At 27.1% G+C, this 27,835-nt stretch overlaps 2 protein-coding genes and 1 long non-coding RNA gene across 3 annotated transcripts; 2 read left to right on the top strand and 1 right to left on the bottom strand.

Moving 5' to 3' along the window:
• Nucleotides 1–1,339: 1,339 nt before the first annotated feature.
• LOC8280807 (cytochrome P450 89A2) lies at nt 1,340–3,119 on the top strand. Its single transcript, XM_015728545.3, has one exon. The coding sequence runs from the start codon at nt 1,431–1,433 to the stop codon at nt 2,970–2,972; it is 1,542 nt and encodes a 513-aa protein (XP_015584031.3). The 5' UTR covers nt 1,340–1,430; the 3' UTR covers nt 2,973–3,119.
• A 4,426-nt stretch (nt 3,120–7,545) lies between these two features.
• LOC8280808 (tRNA (guanine(10)-N2)-methyltransferase homolog) lies at nt 7,546–12,082 on the top strand. The gene is made up of 6 exons (XM_015728544.3): nt 7,546–7,945; nt 8,177–8,388; nt 8,883–9,200; nt 9,313–9,387; nt 9,941–10,015; nt 11,218–12,082. The coding sequence occupies exons 1-6, from the start codon at nt 7,753–7,755 to the stop codon at nt 11,770–11,772; spliced, it is 1,428 nt and encodes a 475-aa protein (XP_015584030.3). The 5' UTR covers nt 7,546–7,752; the 3' UTR covers nt 11,773–12,082.
• Nucleotides 12,083–18,805: 6,723 nt separating this feature from the next.
• LOC125370451 lies at nt 18,806–19,805 on the bottom strand. Its single transcript, XR_007216452.1, has 2 exons — nt 19,470–19,805; nt 18,806–19,205 (listed from the first exon to the last, which is right to left on the bottom strand). It is a non-coding gene; the product is annotated as an uncharacterized LOC125370451 (long non-coding RNA).
• Between the last annotated feature and the right edge of the window lie 8,030 nt (nt 19,806–27,835).

Genomic DNA, 27,835 nt, shown 5'->3' with positions numbered 1-27,835 from the left:
CATAATATAGCAATAAACTTGAGTATGAAAAAATTTAGTATTTTTCATAAGTTTACCAATTTCTTCGTAAATTACTAAATTTCATAAAAGTAATCATATTTTAGTAATATTATTTATTTTTCTACATGTAGTAAGATTTATAAAAAAATTATTATAATTTAATGAAAAAATTATTAATTTTTATAATTTAGCAATAAATTTTTATGATTATGAAATAAAATTAGTAAATTTCTTAAATCTGCTGATTTTTCATAACTCATTAAATTTCAAAAAAATAATCATATTTTTATAATATCCTTAATTCTTTTGGATAGTAAGATTTATAAAAAATTATTATAATTTATGAAAAATATGAAAAAGATTATCATTTCTCATAATTTAATAATAAATTCGTGATTATAAAAAGATTTAGTATTTTTAATAAATTTATTAATTTTTTTCATAAATCATTAGATTTCTTACAAATAAGCATATTTTCATAATATCATTTATTTTTTCACAAGTAGTTTAATAAAAATAAGATTATAGAAGGATTTAATAAGTTACCAGTCACCTATATGTATAAATTTTAATAGATAATATTTATTATAATTTAAATCTATGGTGCTCAAAATAAAATAAAATAATCTTATTTTAAATAATCACTGAATTTACTTTTACAAATCACAGAAAGAATCTAATATGATTTTAAATTGTGAGTTTCCTTTTTACATTCTACTCAATTGACATATGCTGGAGGAAGTATTAAAAGTTGAATACCATGTTGATTTTAAATAAAATATGAATCTTGTATGACCCAATTGTGAACTAAATATGTAGTTCAACTAATCACACTTTATAAATGATTTTTTTTTTTCTAGGCTTCATTTACTAAAAAGATATAAAAAAAAAGTGGTAAATTTCTGAAATGAATTTCAAAATATGAATACCATACAAGCTACCTTTACAAAGTGATATAGTTGGCCACTGAAATGGCATGTCATTTGAAGAATATAAATTGAGATATTCCTTTTCGAAGAATGTTTCTTTGTCACCATTTCAGCAAAATAAGGAAGGGTGGCTTTCCTATGACATGAAAATAGAACTTTGGTGATTAAAAAGAAAAAAATTAAAATTCAGAGCCTTTTTCGAAATGAATTCCAGAAATTAGGTACTATCAATGGATTTAAACCAACATTGGAGAGTTCTTTTTTTTTTTTTTTTACGAACAACATTGGAGAGTTGAATGATGCAACAAATGAGGTAAGCAATTACAGATATGTTAAATTAATTGGTGGAAAATCGAAGGGAAAAAAAAAAAAAAGATGTTCAAGGCATTTGGTGGCCTGATTCTACCGTCCAAAATCTACAAACAATTGTTTAATATTTTAGCACACAGTCTTCAAACGTTTCTATAAATTGTTGCAGAAGGGTGGCACAAATAGATACACATGCATAAAGATATGGAACTCTTTATCTTCTTTTTATCTATTTGCCTGTGTCTCTTGCTCAAACCACTCCTCTCTCTTCTTCTTCCATCCTCAAAATCCACCACCAAGCATCTCCCACCAGGACCTTCAAGAATTGCCTTCTTGGCCAGCTTTGTTTTCCTACGAAAATCATTTTTTGAATTCGGACCCATCATCTCTAACCTACGCCGGAAATATGGGCCTCTTATCACCGTTCATCTTGGTTCTAGCCCCACCATTTTTATCACCAACAACACTCTTGTCCACCAAGCTCTCGTCCTGAATGGGGCCACATTCGCCGATCGCCCTAAATCCATTCACAACCTGACTGCTAGCCATTCCTGGAAAATCATTAGTAATTCTCCTTATGGATCGACTTGGCGTGCCCTGAGGCGTAACCTTACAGGGGGAGTTCTCCATCCTTCTCAGCTCAAGTCCTTTTCACATGCTCGAAAGCGAGTTTTAGACAATTTAATTGCAGGTCTTGAACATGATTCTAAGGATAACAAGGCTATCTATGTAGCGGAACATTTTCGGTATGCAATATTCTCCTTGTTGGTTCTCCTGTGTTTTGGAGATAATATTGATGACAATCAAATGAAAGAAATTGAAGTTGCACAAAAGGAGTCTTTCTTGAGCTACCAGCGAATGAAATTGTTCTTTATCATGCCAAAGTTGGGGAAGTTCTTCTTCAGAAAGCTATGGAATGAGCTCAATAACGCTATGATTAATTGTAACAATGTTTTCCTCTTCATGGTAAGATCAAGAAAGCAAGAAATTAGCGCAAGGAAAAATCAAGAAAGCCTTTCCTACGTTGATACATTGCTAGATTTTCAGCTTCCGGGAGAGGAGGGGACTCTTGCAGAAAACCATATAGTGGGTTTGTGCAGTGAATTTATCACTGCAGGAACCGATTCAACAACTAGTGCATTGCAATGGATCATGGCATGCATAGTTAAGTACCCATCTGTTCAAGCCAAGGTCTATGAAGAAATGAAAGCAGTTCTAGGGCAAGAAAATCAATGGGTTCAAGAAGATGATTTGCAAAAGATGCCGTACTTGCGAGCGGTGATTCTTGAAGGTTTACGGCGCCATCCGCCAGGATATGCTCCGGCCACGCCGCATGCAGTGACGGAAGATGTAGAATTGGGTGGCTACACTTTACCCAAAGGCACTGCAGTGAACTTCTTGATACCAGATATAGGGAGAGATCCAAATGTTTGGGAACATCCATTAGAGTTCAAGCCTGAAAGACTCTTGAAAAGCGATGATACTAGTGAAGATGATAGTTTTGATATAACAGGAAAAGGAGAGATTAAAATGATGCCATTTGGTGCAGGAAGGAGAATTTGCCCTGGTAATGGGGTGGCAATGCTTCATTTGACATACATCGTAGCCAATTTGGTCTGGCATTTCGAGTGGTCGCCACCGGATGGGGAAGAAGTTGATTTGACAGAGAAATATGAGATCACCATATCAATGAAGCGTGCACTCAAAGCTTGCTTATCTCCTCGATTTAAGTAACTCAAGTTGGAAAGCATGCTTTCTTATAAGTATATATAATAAGAAACAGGCCAATCACTTCTGTTTAGAGCCAGGTTACATTATGATTTGAACTTACTTCCATTCCATGCATATATTGTTAATAAAAAGGGTTAATTACTAAATCAATTCGCACTTCCAAGTTTTCCACCTTTTGCTTTAAAGTCTAGTACGTAAATTCTTATTTTTCAATCTTGGAACGTATTTTGACATGGCGTGGGCTATAACTCCAATAATAATAATAATAATAAATTCAGATAACATTGAATAATTCCATAATAAGAAAATGGCATTCTTTTACTATATTTTTCTTTATATTTCACTCATCTTTATTAGAATTCAAAAGAAAATTTAAACAATCTAATCTTTTATTCATTTCTTACTAGTTTTATTTTCCTTTATTATTTGTTTTAATAGTTAAAATGACATTTTTTTTGGATACTGAGGAGGGCAAAAGCCAAAGGAGAACACAAAAGAAGAAAACATAACAAAAGCAAATTACATAGCTCTCACATTCCTAACCCGTGACACAGTCTTGGTTCAGCAGATTAAGCTCTTGAGGCACAACATTGATCTCATGATACCCAACGTCTTTGTCAACGGCATATTAGCAAGGAAATCAGCTACCCAATTACTTTCTCTATATACTTGCCCAATAGTAAGAGTCCGATCCTTACTAAGAAGGTCATGACAAGCAGCTACTAAATTAGCATGAATATTAAGACAAATCGGTTTCTTATTTAGCCAATCACACCACAATAGCAGAATCCATATCCACTTGCACCTTAAGAATAAAAAATTATAAAGAAACATAATTTCTCTCAAGTGTCTAATAATAGGAAAGTAATTTTAATATTGATTTAATTTCTCTTTTCTATTATCAAAAATTATAATTCAATTACTAAATTTTAGTTGATAATTCTTTCAGAAGTTAAAATTAAATTAATTTCAAAATATATTACTGATTTTTCTAAAAATAAAAATTATATGTTAGATTTAAGAATAAATGTAAAACAAATTATTTATTTAGTAATTAAGCTTAAAAAAATGATAAAGAAATTTTTTTTATTGAATTGGAGTCCCTCCTTAATAATAAACCCCCGAACTATTAAATCATGGTTGAAGCTTTAATGATAGCTTAGATTTGATAACTGCGCTCTTTGTGCGGATAATATATTTGTTATTATATTTAGATAATAAATAAATATATTAACTAATATGAGAATTTCCAAGTAAATGTGTTTGTTAATCCTCTACTTTTATAATATTTTGAGAGTTTAAATTTGTTCAAAATATTAGAAATTTAATAATTTTTTATTTAAAATATATATAATTAGAAGATACGTAATATTACTCAATAAATTCTATATAGTAAAAATAAAAAAATAAGATAACTAAGTAAAATATTTTATAAATTATATAAAGATGCGTGTATGTGTAAAAATTTAAATATTCACACTTCTATATTAGATAAATTTTTTAATGATAAGATAGAGTTATAATATTTAAAAGAAACACAAAAAAAGAGTAAATTCCTATAAATTGTAAAATACTCATTGATCAAATAATTAATATTATCAAATTAAGGGGAGAAAAGAAGAGACTATATAAATATTGATGGAAACAAATATAATCTCAAAGTTGATATACTCGAAATACAATTACAATATTTGCATTGAAAAGAGAGCAAGATGACTTTATTGCTGATATATAATCATTATTAGCAATCCAATGGTGGAGACTGATTACATTATAAAACGTAAAGTTTATTTACATACTTTAATACATATATAAATAAAAACTCAGAATTAAAATCACAAGTAAATCATAAACAGGAAATGAATTAAAGGAATGACCATATCTAGCCATTTTGGACTAATACCAGAGAACCAACCTCGAATAATAGAGGATAAATAATCATTGTTGCTAGAGTTACCTTTTGATTGGGCTGAGCACGGAACATCCGGGACAGCCATCGCTAGAAAACTGGTATCGTACCAAACTTTGCTTCTTTTAAAATGGTATCGTATAAACAACATTAAACCATATTAAATTAATTATTTGGTTCGGTACGAGTTGGTTATTCGTGCCAGTTAGTACTCATAAATTAATAGTTGTAATATATATATATACATTTTATATAGAATATAATAGAATTTTATATATAATATAATAGAATATAGAATATTTCTAATTTTAAAAAATAAAGTAGAACTAGCAAAAACAATAATATTTGCAACCTGTTTAAAAAAAATTACAACATGTTCAAACAAAATAATTAGCACAAAAAGTTGTAAGATAATACCACCAAAAGTAGCTTGTTCGATAAAAATTAATAATTTTTTAATTAAATAATCTGCATAAAAAGCTGTAAAATAATATCACTAGAAGCAACTTGTTCAACAAGAAATTATAATATTTTGAACAAAGTGTACATTGTTGAAACTAAAATTTATAATAATTAACTACTAACACTTATACTTAATAAAAAAATAATAAATAATTAAGTCATATATAGAATAAAATCTTTTTCATATATATTGGAAATTTTATATACACATATATATATTCAATAAAAATATATTAAAATTGGTTATATGGTTCGATCTTATATCGGTACAATATGGTTCGGTCTTGGTACGGTTCTGGTTCGGTTATCACTAAAGAACTAATATCATACTATAATAGTGAAATAAATTTGGTTTGCTACAGTTTGGTACAAAATTTTTTTTGATTATTTCAGTTTTGATATTTTTTAGAACAATTCTTCAGTTCAGTTTAGAAAAATTGAAATTCATGCTCAGCCCTATATGTCCATAGCCACAATAGAAATTTTTGATAATAAGATAGAGCTATAAACTTAAATTTTAGGGTAAAGTGTAAAAGCGTCAAATTATATGATAGTTTTTTGAATCTTATCCTATATTTTAATATTATATGTTATGAATGATTTTATCTTGTCTTTATTTGAGAAAAAGCAGTAAAAGAGAGGAATTGATTACATTTACTCTAGAAATACTTTTAATTATAAAATAGAGTTATTAATTTAAATTTTAAATTATATATTATTGGATGATTTTATTTTATTTTTGTTTAAGATAAAGTACCGAAAGAAGAGACTTGATGATATTTACTATAGAAATTTGATATTAAAAATACCTTTTTTTAAAATTGTATTTACTTTTTAAAATAATTTCCTACTTCTTAATAAATTTATTTATCTAAATTTATAGGAATATGTTTTTCCTATGTGGCTTCCTATTTTACTTTTTCTTCTTCTGTTATATATATATATATATATGTATAATGGGAAAGGTGTTATCCACCCGATCCTTTAATATTGAAGCAATAAAACACACCATGGGAGCTTTATGGAAAGTGGGTTCTCGAATGAAGGTTAGGGATGCCAGTGAACATTTTTTTATTTTTAAAATTCCTAGTAAACTTATTATATTGTATATTACTTCCATCGCTAATCACAACATTTGAACATTCAATAACCACTGTCTTCAGTAACCAACCTTGAGGCTGGCTTGGTTGAAGTCCACCTCCTTTGTTAAGGTGATTGAGAAAATCCATACCATAAAAAAAATTTCATTTTTTGTATGGGATGTTAGTAAGGATGAACATGAAAGCAGAATGAGAATGACTTTCATCATGAGCTTAGGGAGGCAGGAATTCACTCCAAGGCGATTTGTCTTCATTCCGCAGCACGAATAGCTTTCGGTACAGAAGATCGATGTGCAATCTTTCTAACCACGTTCATTTGTTGTATGATCAGTAGCCCTTGACTTCTTTTAACACACGTGGACTTAAAAAAAACCAACACACCAAGGCTTGTTATATGACTCACTGGATTAGGTTTCTCGTTGGATGAACTGCATTGCTGATATTGACCTCAAAAAAGAAAGGGTAGGTACAGCTAGTCCGTGAACAACCAACACTCGCACTGTAAAAATGGGATAGGTTCGATCTAAACTTATATATATATATATATAGAGAAAGAGAAAAAAAGAAAAGAAAAATGGGGTTGAATAGTTTGGAAATTTTTTTATTTAGTCTAGGTGTATGTTCCCACCTATACATAAAATCGAATAAATAATTAATATATATTTATTAGATTCAAATAATTAAATATATGTCAATCATCCACTCCTAAAATATAAAACAAACATTTATATGTATTGTTTTTCTATTCGTCTGTCGTATATATACCCAATATAAGTAAGAATTAGTCGCTAAATTGATTTTGAAAAAAAAAAGTGAGTTTAAATGGATTCGGTTAGCATGTTCGAATTGAATACCTTAACCAGTCAATGAACTGGTTCAGATTGCCAAATTTTTATTACTATTTTAAAATCTCTATTCTAATCAAAATATTTTTTTTTAATATTTTTTCCAAATAATAAAAAAAGTGTTCTTTCCATAAAGATTTATTTATCAAATACCAAAATTATATTAAGCTATTGGTATTTAAATTAAAGGAAAAGGTAGAGATTGAATTGAACATAACAAAGCTGTTTTTTTGTTTTCTGAAATTAATTCATCAAATCATATAGAAAGGTGCTACAGACGGCTTGTACGTACAAGTCTGGTTTACTTGTGTAGTTGTATAGTGTGGTCTCTCTGAGAAAAGGGTATAGGGTTTTGCTTGCGCCTCAACTGTTATTGTCTTTGCTCTCTCTCTTCCACTACTACTACTACTAGAAAACCAAATTAAATTAGCACAATAAGAAGAACCAGAAATTAAAAGAAAAAAGAAATGTGGTACTTATGCGTATTTTACCACAGATTGTTAGATTACAGAAAACCAGAAGTAGAGTCACTTTCTCAACTTTTTGGAGTTTCAGAATCATCATTAGAATGGAAGCTTCCCCAATATCACCATCCTGATTCTCCTTTTCACTTTGTCAATCTTCCCAATGAAGATATAGCTCGAAACATTGCCAATCGAAGTTAGTTTTTTCTTTTTCTCCTTATTCTTGGTTTTTTTTTAAAAGACTATTGCTGGAGATGATTTCAATGATGTGTGTGCATTTGGATTTGTTAGCTTTTGAACTGGGTATCAATTAAATTTGTTAGCTTTTGAACTGGATATAAATTGAATTTTTTAACTTTTGAAATGGGTATCAATATAATGGACTTATGTTTTAATAGTTGAGTTACAATGGCTGGTTGTTTGTTAGGTATACTTGTAAAGGGAATGTATGAAGTTTGGGGAGAAGGAAGTGACTATGAGGAATTGAAAGAGGCAATATTGAGATACCCAGATGACAGAAAATTACCATATCTGAGTTCTGAAACTACATTTAAGATTACTGTTGATAGCTTTGGAAAGGTGATTAGTTTCCAAGAGCAAAATGATCGTATTAAAGGGCTATCTTATATCCCTTTCAAGGTGTGTTTTGGATATATATATATGCTTTTGATATTGTGAGTGTGTCTTGAAAGTCTAGAAATGAAAGAACTCAATTGTACTTGGTCAATTTCTGTGTTTGAAGAAAAAATCCAATAGTTGCTATAATTCAATTCTTTCAACTTTAAAACAACAGAGCATTTGAATGAAATGATATCATGTCGTAGAATGACATGATTTTTCAAGAATTAAATCATTTGAACTCTTGTGCATGATTTATTCCAAACAATACACATAGGCTAGAATTTGCATCTAATGATTTAATTTGCTTTAAAGGACAATAGAATACTATTTCACATGTATTAGCACTAGCAGGATTTGCCAAAGGACTTTAAAGTAGTATGTTGCTGTTGTAAGGAGTTACTAATCCTTTCTTAGTTCTTCCTTGCCTTCTTTCTTACTTCTCTTTAGGATCTCATACTTCAATTCAGTTCATAAACGTGGGATTTTGATTCTTGATTTGACTACTGTTATAGGGTCGAGTTAATTTAAAGAACCCGGATCACAAGTTCTGGCTCATGGAAACAGATGATTATGGAGTTAATAATGGGCTGCCACCAGTTGTGCAAAGAAGAATCTTTTTTGGACGGGAGGTTGGTGGTGCCGATAGGAAGCTCATACCAACTTATCAGTTAAAAAGCCGCAACTATCTTGGGCCAACAGCCATGGATGCAGAAATGGCTTTCTTAATGGCTAATCAGGCATTGGTCACACCAGGAAAACTTGTCTATGACCCTTTTACTGGCACTGGAAGCATTCTTATTGCTGCAGCTCACTTTGGATCAATGACAATGGTTTGAATTTCATTTCTTTCTTTTTTGTCTTACTCTGACTTATTTTGAATCTTGTAATTGAAAACTCATGCAAACTGTTTGCCCGTTTTAATAACAACTTGTCTTTGTTCAGGGTGCTGATATTGACATTAGGGTAGTACGTGATGGACGTGGACCTGATTGTAATGTTTGGAGCAATTTCAAGCAGGTGAACTTTAACATTTGAAACATATTCATTTTAGTGGTCTTTGCCCCTCAAAACTGTTATTATATATGAAACATTGACTAACAGCATAACTATTTTCTCTTCCTACAGTTTTAGCTAGTCGTATCACGATCTTGGCATTTAGCGAATTTGAAATGCAAAGATTTGAACTTTTGGCTTCATACATAAAACTGAATATCAAGATTTGAATTGTCTAGAAGGAAGAACAGAAAGACACTTCAATCAAAGTTTAAAGATGATATGAAATAACACCTTGCCTCCCAAATTCATCCCTCAACAAGTTTTCAGATACAATGCATTATCTGATATCAATATATAGACAACGTATATTGCGGGAAAGGCACTCCAGTGGCAGCAGATGTTTCTGCTTTGGTGCAACCAAAGAAAACTTAAATATTCTAAACATTGTAACATAGTAACATGTCTTAAACTAACACATCAAATCTAACACTGATTAGAATTAAGCCTTCCAATGCAGCCTGAATTTAAGGCTTCTTTGTAAAACTATATAATGAATTTTAGTGCTAATTTGCAGTATGGATTACCTTCACCAATTGGCCTTTTAAGGGCGGACAATAACCTTCCTCCTTGGCGTTCTGGATTAAAAGAGGTAATCTTTTGTAAACGCTCTTTAGTTGCTTTGTATATAGTTTTTTCTCTTCTTTCTCTTATTTTAAAATTTTGAAAGGGCTTCCTTGAATTGGAATTTTCTGCCTAGTACATGGAACAGCTATTTTTCATTCCTTTTAAACTTAACAATATTAGAGCATCCATTATATACGTCAACTGTTAAAGTTGGATGAAATGTTTTATCATACTAGTGGCATTACAATTTACCAACTAGGTTACTAATCTTTGCATCTCCCAATCATTTTTCCATGTTCAATGGAATGAAGACATGCATTTTGATGCATGCTTTATTTTATGGATGGCAGATAACTTTCTTTATATAAAAGACGAATTTATTGGAAGAAGAGAATGAAAGAATTTGAAAATATGACATAAGGTATCTTCTAAATCTAAATAATATCAAGGAGAACAAAGGAAAAAGGTCAGGATGGTGAAGTTCTCCATTCATGTTCTTTATTAGCCAATACAAAATTATACTAAACACAAACCTCTGAGTAGACTCCTCTTCATATTTTTAGAAAACCATATTTGGGGATTATTTTGATTTAATTCTTGATTATGAATGTCATGATTAAGATTTAAACCAAAATAATTTATATATTTGATTTTGCTCAAGTGCATCAAAAGCTTATCCTAAAAGATAGACCTTAGGTCACTAGGAGATGGGGTGCCATGTGGATGCATTTGAGGTGCAGAGAGGGATTATACCCTATTTGCCAAATTGGTGTTCCTTTGGGTGCAACATCAAATTTTAATAGATAGTATTCTGTTTTAGAGAAATTCTAGCTGAGATTAGCTGGTTGGTAGAGGACTTGGGTGGAAGAGGGAGATTTTATTTGAGGAATGATGAGCAGTCGTAGAAGTACCAAAGCATGGCCGGTCGAGAAAAGGGTAGGATCAATTTGTAATTGAGCTATCAAATACTGGACTCTTGGGGGTTGCTATCTCTTTTAATTAAGTTGAACTTGCTAGGTCATTTTAGACTTAGCTTATGATGTATGATTCATATGAAATGTTTGCAAGGTTTTTTTTTTTTTTTTTTACCTTCTATTCTACTTTAAGATGACAATTTTTGGATTGTAAAGCTTTTCTTACAATTAGATAAGTGGAACTAAACTGGTTTCATCATTATGTTTTCTGCATCTCTTGCCTGGTATTCTCATTATTTCTTTTATAAAATAGATATTTGATGCTATAATCTGTGACCCTCCTTATGGGGTTCGTGCTGGGGGACGAAAATCTGGTGGCCGAAAATTGCTGAAGGGAGCTGTGGGCCCTTACACTGTTCCTGATGACAAGCGAACTGACCACATACCTTCAACTGCCCCTTACAGTTTAGCAGAGTGCATACATGATTTACTTGACCTTGCAGCTAGGATGCTTGTAATGGGGGGCAGGCTTGTATGCTTTTATCCTGTATTGAGAGAAGACGATACTGTTCAAGTTCAATTTCCAGAGCACCCATGTCTTAAATTGGTTGCTTCTTCGGAACAGATCCTGAGCTCACGTTATAGCCGAGTACTACTTACCATGGTGAAGATTGGCCGATATACTGATGAAATTGCTGAAGCAGCAAGATTAAAACACTTGGAGTTCAAGGAGAACCATTTAAAGTGGTTAGAAGAGGGTAATCTACATTCTTCTGTTTTTAGTCCAGCTGATTCTCAAATAAATGGAATTGGTGATTCAAAGGCATTCAAAGAACTAAAACCAAAATACAGAGGAAAATATGTGTAGTCTTACTGCATCCATAGGCTGACTTACTGTCTTTTAAGTTTTAGTGGCAATTGCTAGCTCCGTGCAATAGTAAACTTATTTTACTTTCAACCCAAAAAATGTAGAGTTGAGCAGGCAGTTAAATGCAAAATCATTGAAATCTAGGATAATATTCATTCCTCATGGTTTTTATGTATTTTCTTTGAGGAAGATAATGTATTTTTATATGAATGTGAGGATCATCCTAAGGTTTGATGTACTATTATGTATCTTCACATATTTATTCCTCTCTTTATGGACAAATAGAAGTTATTATGAACCTTTCTTTTCATCTTGTGCGGATGATTTGGAATATTGCGACAGCATAAAGTAATCTATTGTAACACAATTTCAATTGATTTGGGTGAAAGAGAGATTCTTAATAAGATGCTACAACGTTATCCGTATAATAAATTAATTGCAGGTGACATATGATTTCATTTATGAGATTGATAAAACATAATTATACAAATAAGATTGATGATATAAAATAGTACTACACTAAGACAAAATATAGCATAATATGTATTTTTTAAAGTTATAGATACAAATATTACTATATATAGGAATATTTTTATAAGATGGGACTTATAATTATTATATTATAAAGTTTATTTCTATTTCTAACCGGCTCAAATTGAGACTATAATTTTTTATCACTATGTAGATATTATTCTTATATAGAGTATTAATATAGAGAGACTTTATTGTATATATATTACTCATAATGTGCGTTATGTACAAATAAATTATTATATAAATATATTTGATAAATCAGTATATAATATAATATTTATTAATAATAGGCCCAAATTATATCTAATTTTTTTATGATATTTTAAGGCTTTAAAGATATATATTTTATGTATAATTTGGTAAATATATGTATTTGTATCCCATTTAAGTTTAATTGTCCAGTTTCAGAGCTAAGAAGAAAATTTATGGGCAAAATACATTGGAAAATGACTTAATAAAGGTTTTGCCGTCAAGACCCAAGATTGAGACATGTGGACCTAATATTTACTGTATTGGCCGAATTCTATTGTTTACCTGGAGGATATCTTAATCGTTTGTATTTTTATTATGATTTATATTAAAAATTATTATGTGATAATAATTAGTAGAGATAAAAATATTTTATAGACTTATATTTAAATAGACTTATCTTTAGAGAGAAGAAGACTCATGTCTGTTATTTGTTATATCTCCCATATGCATCTAGCTAATATTTTTGTCTCTGCAATTCTTTATAGTTTTTCATAAACACTTGAAGAAAGCTTTTTTGTTTTTTAGTTCTTTTAAGATCAAAGTAAGCTTTTATGATTGAAGAGTGAGGATAAATCATCTTCTTGCTTTGAAAAAATTATGAATCTCGAGGGAATTTTTACTTTCTTATTGTTTTCTATATTTAACTATTTAATTGCCATGATCGTGGGATTAGAGATGTTAGGCTAGTTTTTTTTTTTTTTTTTGGTATTTAGCTGAGTTTTCTACTTTTGTATTTGATGAATGATTTCTTTATTGATATATCTTATTAGTTTCAATTATGATTGTTGTTTGACCATCATATAGTTTGTTGTATTAGAAACATCATCTTTACTTCATTCTATGTTGATATAAGAAATTTTAATTATTCCATTAGCTTGAGTAATTAACGAAAAAAGGAACATCACCTCTCATTTGCTAATTTATATTTATTGTTTTAACAAAAGTAATACAAAATAGTTGGCGAGACTAATTACTGTATTTCTCATACAACTTTCTTAAATCATAAATATCTGCATATTTACTTTTATTGTTCGATTATTTTACTTATAAACTCTATTTTCTCAAAATCTTGACTTAGAGTATACAAATATACTTTTTAATTGTTTGATAGTTAGTTTATAAAATGAAATTTGCTACAAGTTTATTGAGAGATCGACCTTAGAGCGTTTTATTTCTTTACTATATTTCGATTTGTGCACTTGCAGGTTTTAACTTTAGATACACCAATTAAACATATTTAGGTATTTTATAAATATTTTTTACCGTATAGTAATTCATTAATTTCTTATAGGATTATAAATGTATATAAAATTATAATAGCATTAGGACTGAAATAGATTTATTACTTATTAATTCTATTAGGTTTAGAAATAAATTAATTACATATAGAATTAGGATAGAATAAAGTTAATAATTATTGATTAGCTATAAGGGTGTTTCAGTCGTTCAAAAATTTCTCCTCCTTCGTATGTGTATATAAGAAAATTCTTCTGATATGTGTCACTATTATGACAATTTTTTTTTCATTTTACCATATGTATTTATTTTTAACACATGAAATTCAAATTTATGTATAACTTTATGATTATTTTTATTAGACTAATTATATATATGTACTCCCAAACTTGTACACATTAGTCAGTTTAACTTTAACTTTCAATTTAATTTAACAGACACCTCAATTTTATTTTTTTAATATTTAAACACATGTATCTTTTAATTTAACCTAACATGCATATAAACTTTATTCTTTTGTAATATTTATGTGGACATATTGAATGAAAACACATGTCAAAAGTGTTAAAATATTATAAAAGAAAAATTCAGATATTTATTAGACTAAATAAAAAATTAAAATTAAACCGACTAAACGGTTAAAGTTCAGAGATACATTTGACCATTTTATTAATTTATTAATTAGTATGTTATATTCTAATTCTAAAAAAAATTATTTAATTATATTTTTAATATTATATTAGCTAACAAATTAGTTTCCTAATTAGAAAATAATTTTATTTCTAGAAATTTTTTAATTATATATTTAATATTATATTAACTAATAAATTAGTTTTCTAAAAATAATTAAAAATATTTAATTTATTATTATTTTTTAAAATATCATAAATAATAATAAAATATTAAATTTTATTTATAAACTAAATTTTAGAATTAAAATAATAATAATTATAAAATTCATAAATAAATGACTAGTATATTATAAATTTTATAAACACTTATCCTACTCGATGCAGATGCAGATGCAGGGTCTCTTATCTACCTCAAACCTTTCACCTACTTCCCATTATTTTTAATATACATGTGGTATTACCTAGAGACTCTCCACTAACCTTTGCAAAAATTACTTTGCTTCTATATTAAGTATTATCTTTAATTGAAATATATGAGAAAATTTATTTCTCAAATATTTAATTGAAATCTATTAGAAAATTTATTTCGTTTTGAAAAAAAAATATAAGAAAAAAAGTAAAATAAAAATGATAAAATTAACAGAAATATTTTGGTATTATAAAATATATTGACAAACTAATGAATTCTATCTATTTAGTTAGAATTTATTTTAGCTATAATCAATTTCATAAAATTTTGATTATTTGAACTTTAAATTAGTTTTCACTTTATTAAGGTACACAAACCTTAGATTTGCAAATAAATTTATTAAATTTTATAGATTTCAACTAAACACAACATACATGTATCTATTCACAAACCCTTTTTTGCTACTAATAAAAAAAATTTATTATAAACAAATGTTCTGTAGAAACTTTTAATATTTTGACAATGTATAATATGCGTACTTGAAATATTGAAATATTTTTTATTATGTTTCTATATTTCTATTTAAGTAATATTCTCATACCAAAATATACTAAAAAGAAATTACTAAAAATGAACTCTATTGCATCTCTAATAATGCTTTCTATTTGTTTCTTTATTAAATTATAAATAATTGACTCTCTGTTTTAATTTGTCTTGAAATGTATATACATTCCAGTAATACTTCCTATTTTATACTCTAGTTAATTTTTTATTATTAAAATAAATAAATAAAATGAATAAGAAAAGAGAATGTGACTCTTAAAGAAAAAAAAATTATAAAATATACTTAAGAACCACTTCTCCATCCTTAAATTTAAAGTGAGAGGATGTGACTCTTAAGTCATTTTAGAGCAAAATGATGAATTAAAGAGTCTTTTAGAAGTCTACTCCCTCTAACAGAAAAGAAGCATGATTTAAAAATTTATTAAAAATGCTCTTAGTGTAGTAACTATCAATTATAAGATGCACTAATTCACACCGCTACAATTTCTATTTTTATTTTTTTGACTTGGTTATTCAATATTACATTTAAAATCTAAATCAAATTAGTATTTAAAAAATAAATAAAACTAGTTATTGTTTGGCAAGACTATAAAATATGTAGTCAAGAGAAGTATCATTTTTAAAAATATTAATTAGAATTAATGAAAACTTATTCTAAGAATAAGTTTTACAAATTTTAGTTCATAAAAGCTCCAATATTATTCAAAGTTAATTGACTAATTCAAACTGTATTAGACCAGACTTTTACAAATGATAATATATTATCTCAAGAGTTTTAATATAGTTAGATATTCAATAGTCCAACTCCAGATTTATATTGCTTTCTCAGCTACCATTTAAAATGGGATAAAAGGTCAGTGTGCCCCCCGAAACTTAAATCAAAGGGTCAATTAAGTCCCATTTCAACTTTTCTAGCAAAATAGATCCACAATTTTTACTTAAGGGATAATTAATCCAAAATTGCACTATGTGAGGTGCATGTAAAAAAAATCCACTTTAAAATTAATTAAATAAATTCTTAAAATAGAAAAGCTTAACTTTCTGTTGTTTTTATATTTTTTATTTTTTTCGTAATATGTAAATAAATCATATTCAGCCAATCTACCACCACTAGAGCTGAGCATGAATCTCGGTGATTCCCGCCCGAACCGAATAACCGTACCGAAAAATAACAGAACCGAAATAACCGAAAGTTTTTATAACCAAATTGAACTGATCCGAATTTTTTTACTATTACGGTATGATACTGGTTCTTTAGTAAAAACCGTACCAAAACCGATTTGGCTTGTACTGGTCCAGATCAAACCGTAGAACCGAACTTTTTACATATATTTATTAATAATTATTTATATTGTATAAATAATACATATTAAAAATAACTATAATATTATAAAATACTTTATACTCTATAAAAAATTATTTTATATTTATCATTTATATAATTCAAGCAATTATTATCAAAATAAAAAAAATAATACATATTAAAAATAACTATAATATTATAATATATTCTATACTCTATAAAAAATATAAGTTATATATATTAATATGTCACATAGTATATCGATATTAGTAATCTAGTATACATACTATAGTACTAGATTTAAAATTTATTTACTATCTAAAAATTTTTGACAAGTTAATTAAAAATTACTTAATTTAATAAAAAGTTATATAAATTAGTAAAAATTATAAAAAGATATTAGTATATAAATATAATATTATTTATACTATATTTATTAATAAATTGATTTTTAATTATATAATATTTTTATTTAAAAATAATAATATTAATTATACTAAAAGTATTAATTTATATAAATATTAAAATTAATAAATAAATTTTTAAAAAATAATTTTTATATTATTGTACTAATAAAACTTAAAAAATTAAATATTTAGAAATAATTAATTTATTAACTTTAAAATATTATAAATTAATATTAAAATATTAAAATTATATCAAATTATTTTTATAAATTTTTTTTTTAAAGGATCATAGAAAACTTGAAAAAAAAAATTATTAAAATATCTTTTAACAAAGTTAGGGATAGTGAGCTAAGTGAAATGACCATTGAAATGCAAGATAAATTTGATAAATATTGGGGTTCTTTAGATAAAATGAATGTTATGTTATTTGTAGCTGCTGTTTTGGATCCTAGGTGCAAATTAAAGTACTTGAAAGTTAAGTATACCATTTATTATGGTGAAAATGAGGCAAAAAATTTGGAAAAAATGGTGAAAACAGCTTTAGAGTTGATGGTGAATGAATACAAGATAATTGAGGATCAATTATATATGGGTGAGGTTGTAAGGAGCTCAGAGAAATCTGCATATAATAGTGGGCTAAGTAATACGGAAACAGAAGAAGAGATTGATGAGTTCTTTTTAGAGGAAGAAGCGCAGCAGAATTTGTCTAAGATATCTGAGTTAGATAGGTACTTTGAAGAATTTACAGAAAAATTTACCATTGATTTCGATATCTTAGCATGGTGGAAAGTGAAAAAGACACATGAAGACTTGGGGGATTTTAGCCGTTCATCACGGCTTCCGAAGGCATCACGGGCGGCAACACCAAGCCGTGTTAGTCAGCATGGCCGTGCCCCCACTCGTGCCAAATGGTGCACCATTGAAGCATAAGGGCTTAGCACGGGCTAAGTCTATAAGAAGGGAGGCTTCCAAAGCTACAACAGTAGTCTATCTTATCTTATCCAAGGTTGGACGCGATGTATTGGCTATCCAAACTTCAACAGTAGTCTCTGAATCTGCATTTAGTATTGGAGGACGAACTCTAGATCAATATAAAAATTATTTACTTCCTACAACAGTGGAGGTCCTCATTTGTTGTCAAGATTGGCTTAGAAGTTCAAATAAACCTATCTAACTAGAAGAATCAATAGAGGATATTGAAAGCATAGAGTCAGGTAACATTTCTTTACTTCTTACATATGTTTGTTTATTGTTGATACTATTAAGTTTTATTAACGTAATTTTTTACTTTTATTGTAGAAATTATTCAAGATCCTGAGATTGGTGAGTCCCTTATGCCAAGATTAAATGTGGATTGCTAATTTTGAGGGGAAGTAATAAAATTCATTTGCTAATTTTGGACTTATATTTTAGTACTACATAAAGTTTGTAAATTTATTTATTTTAATGATTGCCATCTGTAAAATATTTTTATGCTAGCAGTAATATATATTTTAATAGTTTGTATTTGAATATTAAATGAATTATTATATTTGTAAGTGACTGAATTGCAAAACAGATTGTTTAAGAATGTGATTGCAATTCTAATTCAGATTTTCATACTACTTTTTTTAAGTTGATAATCATATTTTCTCTAAATGTATTTGATTAAAGATGAGATTAAAGTTGTGTTTTTTAAATTTTTTAGAACCGAAAATAGCACTGAACCGAACTGTATTTAACCATAAAATTGATACAATACGGTATTAGATCATTTTATATTTGGTCCGGTACTGGTACCTTTAATTTTAAAATAACCAAAATTTAGTATGGTACTGGTGATTTATAGATAACCGAATTGAACCGATCCATGCTCAGCCCTAACCACCACCATTCATTATCACTTCCTGCCACCGCTCAACATTGCTTAACAACCACTGCCGCCGTCATCACTCACCATCATTAACAGCCACCATTACCGTTATCAATATCACCAGCATCGCCCCTATCACCGGCACTGCAGCTACTACCACGTCATCTCTCCACCATTCACAACAGCTACCACCGTCATTGAAACTGCTACAACATCATTGCCATTCACTCACCGTCACCAAAAACTGCAAAAAAAGTTCTTAATCATAAATACTATATAATCACAAACAAGCCCAATTGATGCATTGATTAATGAAAGTCATCGTTGCCTTCGTTAAAGCTAATGTTGTTAAAGACAATGAAATCCATTAGATCTCGGACACCGAAACCTAATTCGTTCTCTGCCTCTGCCATCAGAACCATATTATCAAGCCCATCAAATTGAAAAACCAATATCAAATTAAAAAAAAAAAAATCAAATTGAAAAAGAATTAACTTCTTAAACTTACCGCACAATCGTAATCCATTAGCGCCAACTGACACCACCACCATCGTCTTCAAAGTCACTAACCCAACTGCAAAACATTTAATTTTTTTGTAAACCAGTAAAACTGAGGAAGTTTCAAATGATGAGGAAATTGAAGGTCAAATTTGATACATTGATGACGAAGATTTGGTGAATAACAGTGGAAGGAAAATGATAGACATGGAATAGGAATAGAGGGTCAACTTGATTTGGATTTTATGAAGAAAAAGAATCGACCAGTGTTTGATTTGTTCTCCTTTTTCTTGCCATTCATTTTCTATTTTTTAATTTTATTTCCATCTTTTGTATTCTTTTATTAAGAAACGAATCACTCTCTCTTTTAACAATGTATAATGCATTTGCCTAATTCTGTCAATTATAAGTTATTTGATTCTTAAGTAGAAATTATGGGTCTAATTGTTAGAAGAAAAAAAGAGAGTAAAATTAGGTCTATTTAGCCATTGACACAAATTTTAAGGGTTATTTGACCCTTTATCTCCATTTTAAATGAGAATTTCTGCACAAATCCCTAAAAAATTAAACCAACTAACATTTATACATCAAATTCTAAGCACTTACAAAATTATGCTAAATTTTTCATGAAATTCTTCTACTTTCCAACTTCTCTGTTTTTCTACTTTATTTTCATTTCTATCTCATTCTCTACTCTTGCTATACACAACATATTTGATAATTTTTCTGATTTTCCATTTTCCATTCTTCTTATACTCCCGATAGCATTTGTAGTGGTGTTGGTGGTAGTGATGCGAAGTCGTTCCGATGGTGGTGATAGCGGGAGTTGCCACCGTAGCGGACAACGTCTAAAATTTTATAAAAAGATGAAGATATCTAAAGACATAAATTTTTGGGGGTGGTGGAGGCAGGAGAGTGGTGGTCATTAAGAATTAAAGAACCGATGATATCATTTTGGTAAGTACAAAATTAATATTTTGTATTAGAAAATTAGGCATCATTACTACTGCTTATTTTCTGTGATGGGAAAGAAAAGTAATTATCTTATAACGACATTAAGCCAATATAGATTATGATGACTATAGGATTGAAATACGCCATTTTTTAATTATCAAAAGAGGCTATTTGTTTAAAGTTGAGTTTGTATAGCAATTTGAGCAGTAGATATGCTATTATGTCGTATAAACAACTGCAAATTGATGGGTTAAGAGCTCATTGTATTTATATATTTTCTTAATAGTCTTAAGTATTAATAAAGGAGTATGAAAACTTACAGTCTCTTTTTGACTTCATAAATATTGCTAGGGTGGCCAAGTCAAGTTTATATAGACCAGTGAGACCATATCAGAGGTGTTCTTCCAATAATACAGAGAGTGAACTAACTTTGAATGGACTTGTTTTTGAAATTGAACTAGAAATGAAGAATGTTATAAAATTGTTGAAATTGGGTGGTATCAAGATTTAATTACCTACTTTCGTTTCCAATATTTCATTTTATGTCATTGCTTACTATTGTCCTAAAGTGGATGATATTACCGAAGAAAAGTTAACACATTTTATGACTTTTTCAAGTTCTAGAAACGGATTATTAACTAGAAAATTGAAAGATTTAAGAAATACAATAATAAATAGTATATATATTAAATATATAATAAATTTATTTCAGATAAATAATACTTTAATTCAAATTTAATTTTCATTCAAATTTTAAATTATTTTTTTAATTTTTCTATATAAATACGCATACAATCCCTATTCTCTTCAATATATTAGATATTGATAAAAAAAATATAAAATATGTAAATTTTGATTAAACAAATATTCTCGTACCGAATGACAATAATTTTTCAAATTTCATAATTAAACAATAATATAGTATTTTGTATCTTTTGTATTATAAACATATAATTTACACCAAATTTATTTCGAGTGAATAAAAAGTATCATTAAAATATATTATAATATATTTCGAGTAATATTATATACTTAACAGCATTTAAAATATAAAAGTAAAAAAAAGATGTAAAAGTATATATAAATATTAAAAAAGTGTTCAAAAGTGTAAAAAATATAAAATAAACGAGTGAAAAATAAGATTTCAGAATAGGCGGTATAAAAGAAAAGAATGTAAAATAATGGATAGGGTATGCAATTTTCTCTTTTAAAATATCAATAGAGAAAGCAATTCAAATTTAACGTGTAGATGAGATAAACTATGAAATTGGTGCTTTCCAAGAAATGTAATTTTCACGGCAATCCTACACAGGTTTCCATGAAGATTTCCAACTCCCTAATCCTACTTCCCCATTATTACAATGACCTAATACGTACGTAGTAGTTAGTTAATTAAATAAAATTATTTATCATTATTGATTTTATTTATTTATTTAAATTAATCTTAGAATATTATTCTAATTAAATTAAATTAAGGAGTTAGATTTTGTATCTAATCAATTTCTCTTTCCTCCAACTTTCTTCAGCTAATTACATTTTATAATTTTGCATAAACAAAATGTGAAAGAAGCATTTGACCAATTTTTGCATATAAATTTACATAAACTTATAAGTGAACATCTAAAAAAGAAATTAAATTTGAATTTCTGTCCTAGACTATAATATATATATATAAAAAATACATTTAAATAGGTATGCATTTTGGTGATTAGTTGAGCTGTGTCCCTTAAACTAATATTTTTGTCTTATTTCTTAATCATATGACGTGACATTTATTATTTTTATAATTTTTTTAATATTTTTAAATTAAAAGATAATTTTATAAAAATAATGAGTGCCATGTCAGATTAGCTAAACATAAAAAAAATCGCAGAGGATAAGGTAGTCAACAGTAGGACTAGATACATTCAAAATTCCTACCAATCTTGTCAAATAATAAAATATGACACAGAGTAAAATATTGTGAATATCCTATTGATGTTAATAGGATATTCACAATATATTCTTCTTTCTATTCCACGAGGCCAAATATTAAATGGTTCCTTCAAGTACCAAATGATAATAATAATAATAATAATAGTTACATTAATTACAATAATAGCCTAATTTTAGTATTTATGATATGAGATTCTATTTGAGATTTGATTTTGTTCACAGTTGCAAGTAACTTAATTAATAATACATACTTTGTTCAAAAAACCTTAAGAATTTAGGAAAATTCTTGATATAATATATATTAAATTGATAAATAAGTAATATATATTATTAGTATTAAGTAGTAAATATAATTAGTTTTTTTACGATTTGCATATTATACTAGTCAGGATTTTATCTTTTAATATAATATTAAATACTCCTTATAATTTGTGATAATATACTGATTCTCTTTTCAATTGGTTATTTAATTAATTTTGTTATTAAGTTAAGGCAAAAACGCAGAACTACACTCTAATTAACTAAAAGCAAATATAAAAGTTTTAGTAATTATTGATTTTATAGTAGTTTTAAACATAAAAATATTGTGATTTATAATGTAGATTATTTAATTATTTCTATAAATATAAATAATTGAATTAAATGATAAATTTTGATTATATAATATATAAATATAGTAAGATAATAATTCTTTTTGAAAAACATTCATTTCAGTTATTCAACTCGAACAACTTACATTATATATTAAAAATAAATTAATACTAAAATATAAAAAGAATATTTCAATTTAGCTATTTAGTAAAGATAGGCCTAAACTAACAGGAAAATTAATAAGAAGGAAAATAGTATATTATTATAAATTATAAAGAAAATTTAATATTTTATTAAAAGTTAGTATAAATATGACAGACTTCAGGAGAAGATAATTATCACTCATTTATATTTTATTTATTTAATTAAAGGATTTTATTTATACTTTTATTTTAACTTAATAAAAAACTAACAACAAAATTATATATTATTACAAACTAAAAAAGAGAATTTAGTATAATGTTTAAAAGTGAATTTCTAACTATTTCAATATAAAAATTTCAGAAAATAAATCGTAAATACCTTTAATATTAAATAACTGATGTTTAAATGTAAAATATTTATAATAAATAATATCTACTTATTAACTCGATTGTTTATATTCAAAGAGAAAATCATACCTTGCACGTTATTTTATTTACTCTTTACTTTTATACGCTCCGTTTTATGTCTTTACTTTTATACTTTTTTATTTATTTATTTTTAAAGTTATGTAGTTGGTTTTGTTTTCTTTTTTGTCATATAGCGATATTTTTGCACTAAATCTTCTATTTGATTACAATTTTCTTTCTTTATTTTCTCCAATTTCGATTTTTCTCAATCTTTAATTTTGTCTTTCATTTTTTCTAAAACTTTCCACTGTTTTTTTTTAAATCGATGGTTTGTTGTTCACGCAATGTGTTTTTTTTTTTTTTTAGCTGATTGTTTGTCATGGATAGTGAAGGCATCTAACAACAACAAAAATTATATATTTCTTTTCAAGACAAATATTGATACAAACTCTAAGAAATTACAATAAATCTAAGAGAAATCTCATGAGTAATTCATAAATACACAATATCAAACAGAAAAACTAAAGATCTGTAACTTCTTAAACTAAAGATCAAAAACTTATAAGTTTTTTGTGTATTGACTATTATATGATATAGATATATAAAAGGAATAAATCAATTATACATTATATAGAAAAAAAATTATTTTTCTAAAAACTATAAAGTAATTTTTTAAGTAAACAGTGAAAAATATATATTAAATATATAATAGTTTATTTCAGGTATATAATACTATGATTCTTATTATTTTTTTTCCATTCAAAAAATGAATCGGTAAATTTGTTGTTGACTCACGATACATTTAATAAGTAAATTGAAAATAGAAAATAGGATTTTTTTTCTAAGTTTAGTAATGTCGTACAAAAGTTATTCTATTTTTTGTGATTAAATTTGATAGAGATAATGGCGGCAGTGTCAATTACATTTTCTTCTAGAATTCATTATCTTATCAATTGCTTCCCAAAAAGTATTGGCTTGTTTGTCATTCTCATCATACTGAGTAAAAAAGCAAACTTCAAATTCATTAAATTTTTTATCTATTCACAACCCTTTTCATCTTTGTCAATCTCAATTTCCTCCTCACCACCATGACCTATTCCTATCGCAGCAGCACAATCCACCAGTTATTCTAATAGCAATCGTAGAACGATCAGGAAGCTCAGGAGTAGCTCTAGCCAGACCAACTAAGATGGGGTTTTGGTAATACTAGAGTTTGGGTATTATCATGAGAAAAGGATATAAAATGTTAAAGTAGAATAATTGGTGATACCTATATAGAAAAATGGACAAAATTCAAAATTATTTGCATATTTCGAGCTACAATAAGAATTAAATGTCATTTAATAGCAATACCTTTTATATTCAATTTCATGATTTTATTTCATGAATTAAAACTTGTGTAACTAATTTTTTTATAATTAGTTAATAGTCATTTTGAGTGTTTAAAATTATTTATTAGAATCTATAGTACTTATGCAACAAATATAAAGATTTTAATGAATTCAAAAATGACAGTACATTCATAATATAATCAACATAGTTAAAGAAGCAAAATATGAAAATTATTATAATTCTTTATTAGATTTAAAAAAAAAAAAACTTGTAGCTTTTATTAATTCTTTTATCTTACTAGTTTTATATTTTTATGGGAAAAACGTAGATATATCTATAGTTTTCAACCAACAAGCTTATGAACATCGGAAGAGATTTATGATCATATTGTTCTTTTATGTAAAATCTAAAAAAGATGAAAGTTTTGATAGTGAATCTAAATCATGTAGCAAGCTTAAGAAAGTGGATAGACTAAAGAAAATTTGAGAGAGAAATTTGATGTGATTTCCATGTGGTTTTTTTTTTTTATTGACGCATTGTACATGATGAACTAGTTTTATGGTATTATTAATAGGTTTAGTGATAGAATTATTAACTTTGATACTAAGTAGGTATCATTTTCTTATAGATATATTCTAAGTTATAAATTTTATTTGTTTAACTTTGTTATGAATGATTGGTATATATGCAAAAATTTATTGATTTAGTTTAAATGTGTAAGTGTTAGTACTTTTGGCCATCAAAGACATACTTAGATATAAGCATACTTAAATGTAAGTTAAATATATTTAGAATATACTAAGAAGATACTTTTTATATATTTATAAAATACTTATAATATACTTTAATGATATCACTTGTATACTCAAATAAATTCGGTGTAAACTATATACTTATAGTATACTATACACTGTTAACCATTAGGTTTGGAAAGTTATTATTTTTCGGTATAAGAATTGCCCAGTACATCAAAGTTTACATACCTCATGTTTTCTTGCTAATATCTCTTATAGTAAAGAAAAATAGATATTGTGTCCATATTTAAATGAAAAATATAAAAAAAATAATTTTAAAATTTGAATGGAGAAGATTTAGTAAGAATCAGAGTATCATATATCTGAAATAAACTCGTTATATACTTATCACATTCTCCTTTTAATTTTTTCTACAACATCTCTTGTTATCAAATTTGCACACTCTATTTAATATGCTACATCTTGATTTGCTAAGACATGTCCTAAAATTGATTCTTCAGTCACTCAATATTATAGATTTGTCCCCATTGAACTTGATGCAAAGTAGTTGATTTATGGTTGAATCTCTCTAGTAGTTATACACAAAGGGTATTTGGTGAAGTAACTCTTTATCTTCTTCAATTCTAGATAGAATAAAAGGCTTGCATTGTCTTCTATTTATAGTGGTAGATAATTTTGTTTCACTTGATATCAATTCTCTATTTTAGTTTGCTCTATATTGATTTGATTTGTTTTGATATTATTTACACGAAGTTTACAAAATTATTGTAACAGTCGCAATATATTAAACTTGAAATATACTAGTTATATCTCATTGTTTTACCTTTTAATGTTTCACTTTTTAAATCTGTTTTATATACTTATTGCAAATATATATATTGTATACCGCATATACTCATTAATTCTCATATACAAATTTTATACAACATATAGATGAATCGGACATGGTTTAAATATTAATTTTTTACAATTTTATAATAGATACTTATTGTATGCTTCTATATACTCATGGCTGTATACTATTTTTTCTAATATATATTTATTGTATACTCATTCTATATTTTTACTGTAACTTTTAAAATTTATTTTATATTTTATTTTAATCTTTTTTTATAGTATATTATTTGATTTATTTTTTGTTCTTATTAATTATATCAATATAATAGTCAATATACAAATACTTTATAGGATATATATCAATAATACCTAAATATAAATATATTTTTGTAAAATTTCAAAAGATACACTTATAGTATATATCTATATACTTGTTATATATAATTTTCTGAATTTTTTGGAGGAAAGTTTGATTACTTACTTATCTTTAGATCTAAGAACTTAAATTTTTTAATCATCTTATTCTATATAAGTAATTAAAAAAATCATACAATATACTTGTTTTAAAGAATTTTAATATTTTTTTTCTTTTCAAAATAACAAGAGATAAAAAGATAGATAGATAAGATTGAATTAACTGTTTTTAGATTCGAATTTGATAATTGAGGTAGCTTTCTCTTCTCTTATTTCTTTTGTTTATTGCAAATTGTTGGTCGAAATTTCTAGTTGATTTCTTGAGATTTGATGTGGTGATTTTGTTTGAATTAGTTACTATAATATTTTAGCGTTTTTGATCTATTGTTAAGCAAAACATATATGTTTTTTGCATGGATAGTATAGAAGTGAGTTTCTTGACTTTAAATTATATTTTTGTAAAATTTTAAAAATGTCGATATAAAAATTAAGCAACCCTTATATTTAGATATTTTTATAAATTTCTCGTGTTTAAAATAGGTACCCGAGATGCCGCGATTACAAGAGCACCTGCTACATGCATTACATTTACATTTACAGCCTAAGAGATTTACTGATGGGCACAGCTGGAAAGCTTGCAAAGGTTCAATTATTAGGTAGGGAAACAAAAGAAATTAGTACAGAAAAGGAAAACAATTATAAAAGGTACTATTTATATAACTATAAGAAGTCGTTGATCATTTCTTAACACAAACGATTTGCCACATGCAAATGCAATCTGTAAGATCCTGAAAGATTTCATCAGAAAAGGAAAAAAAGGAAAGATATAGGAACCTGATCCTGACAGTGAGCTGAGCCGGTCAATCCTGATAAAAGTTTTATTGATATTTTATATATATAATATATAACCATATGCAGAACATGAGTTGGATTATTACATATATATATTTTCCATGAGCCTAATAAGGTCACTAATATATATACACTCTCACAATTTCTTTTCTTCA

This window comes from Ricinus communis, chromosome 6, assembly GCF_019578655.1.
Source record: "Ricinus communis isolate WT05 ecotype wild-type chromosome 6, ASM1957865v1, whole genome shotgun sequence".
NCBI lineage: Eukaryota > Viridiplantae > Streptophyta > Magnoliopsida > Malpighiales > Euphorbiaceae > Ricinus > Ricinus communis.
The sequence above is the reverse complement of the archived record's forward strand: the minus strand, read 5'-3'. Positions and strand labels throughout refer to the sequence as shown.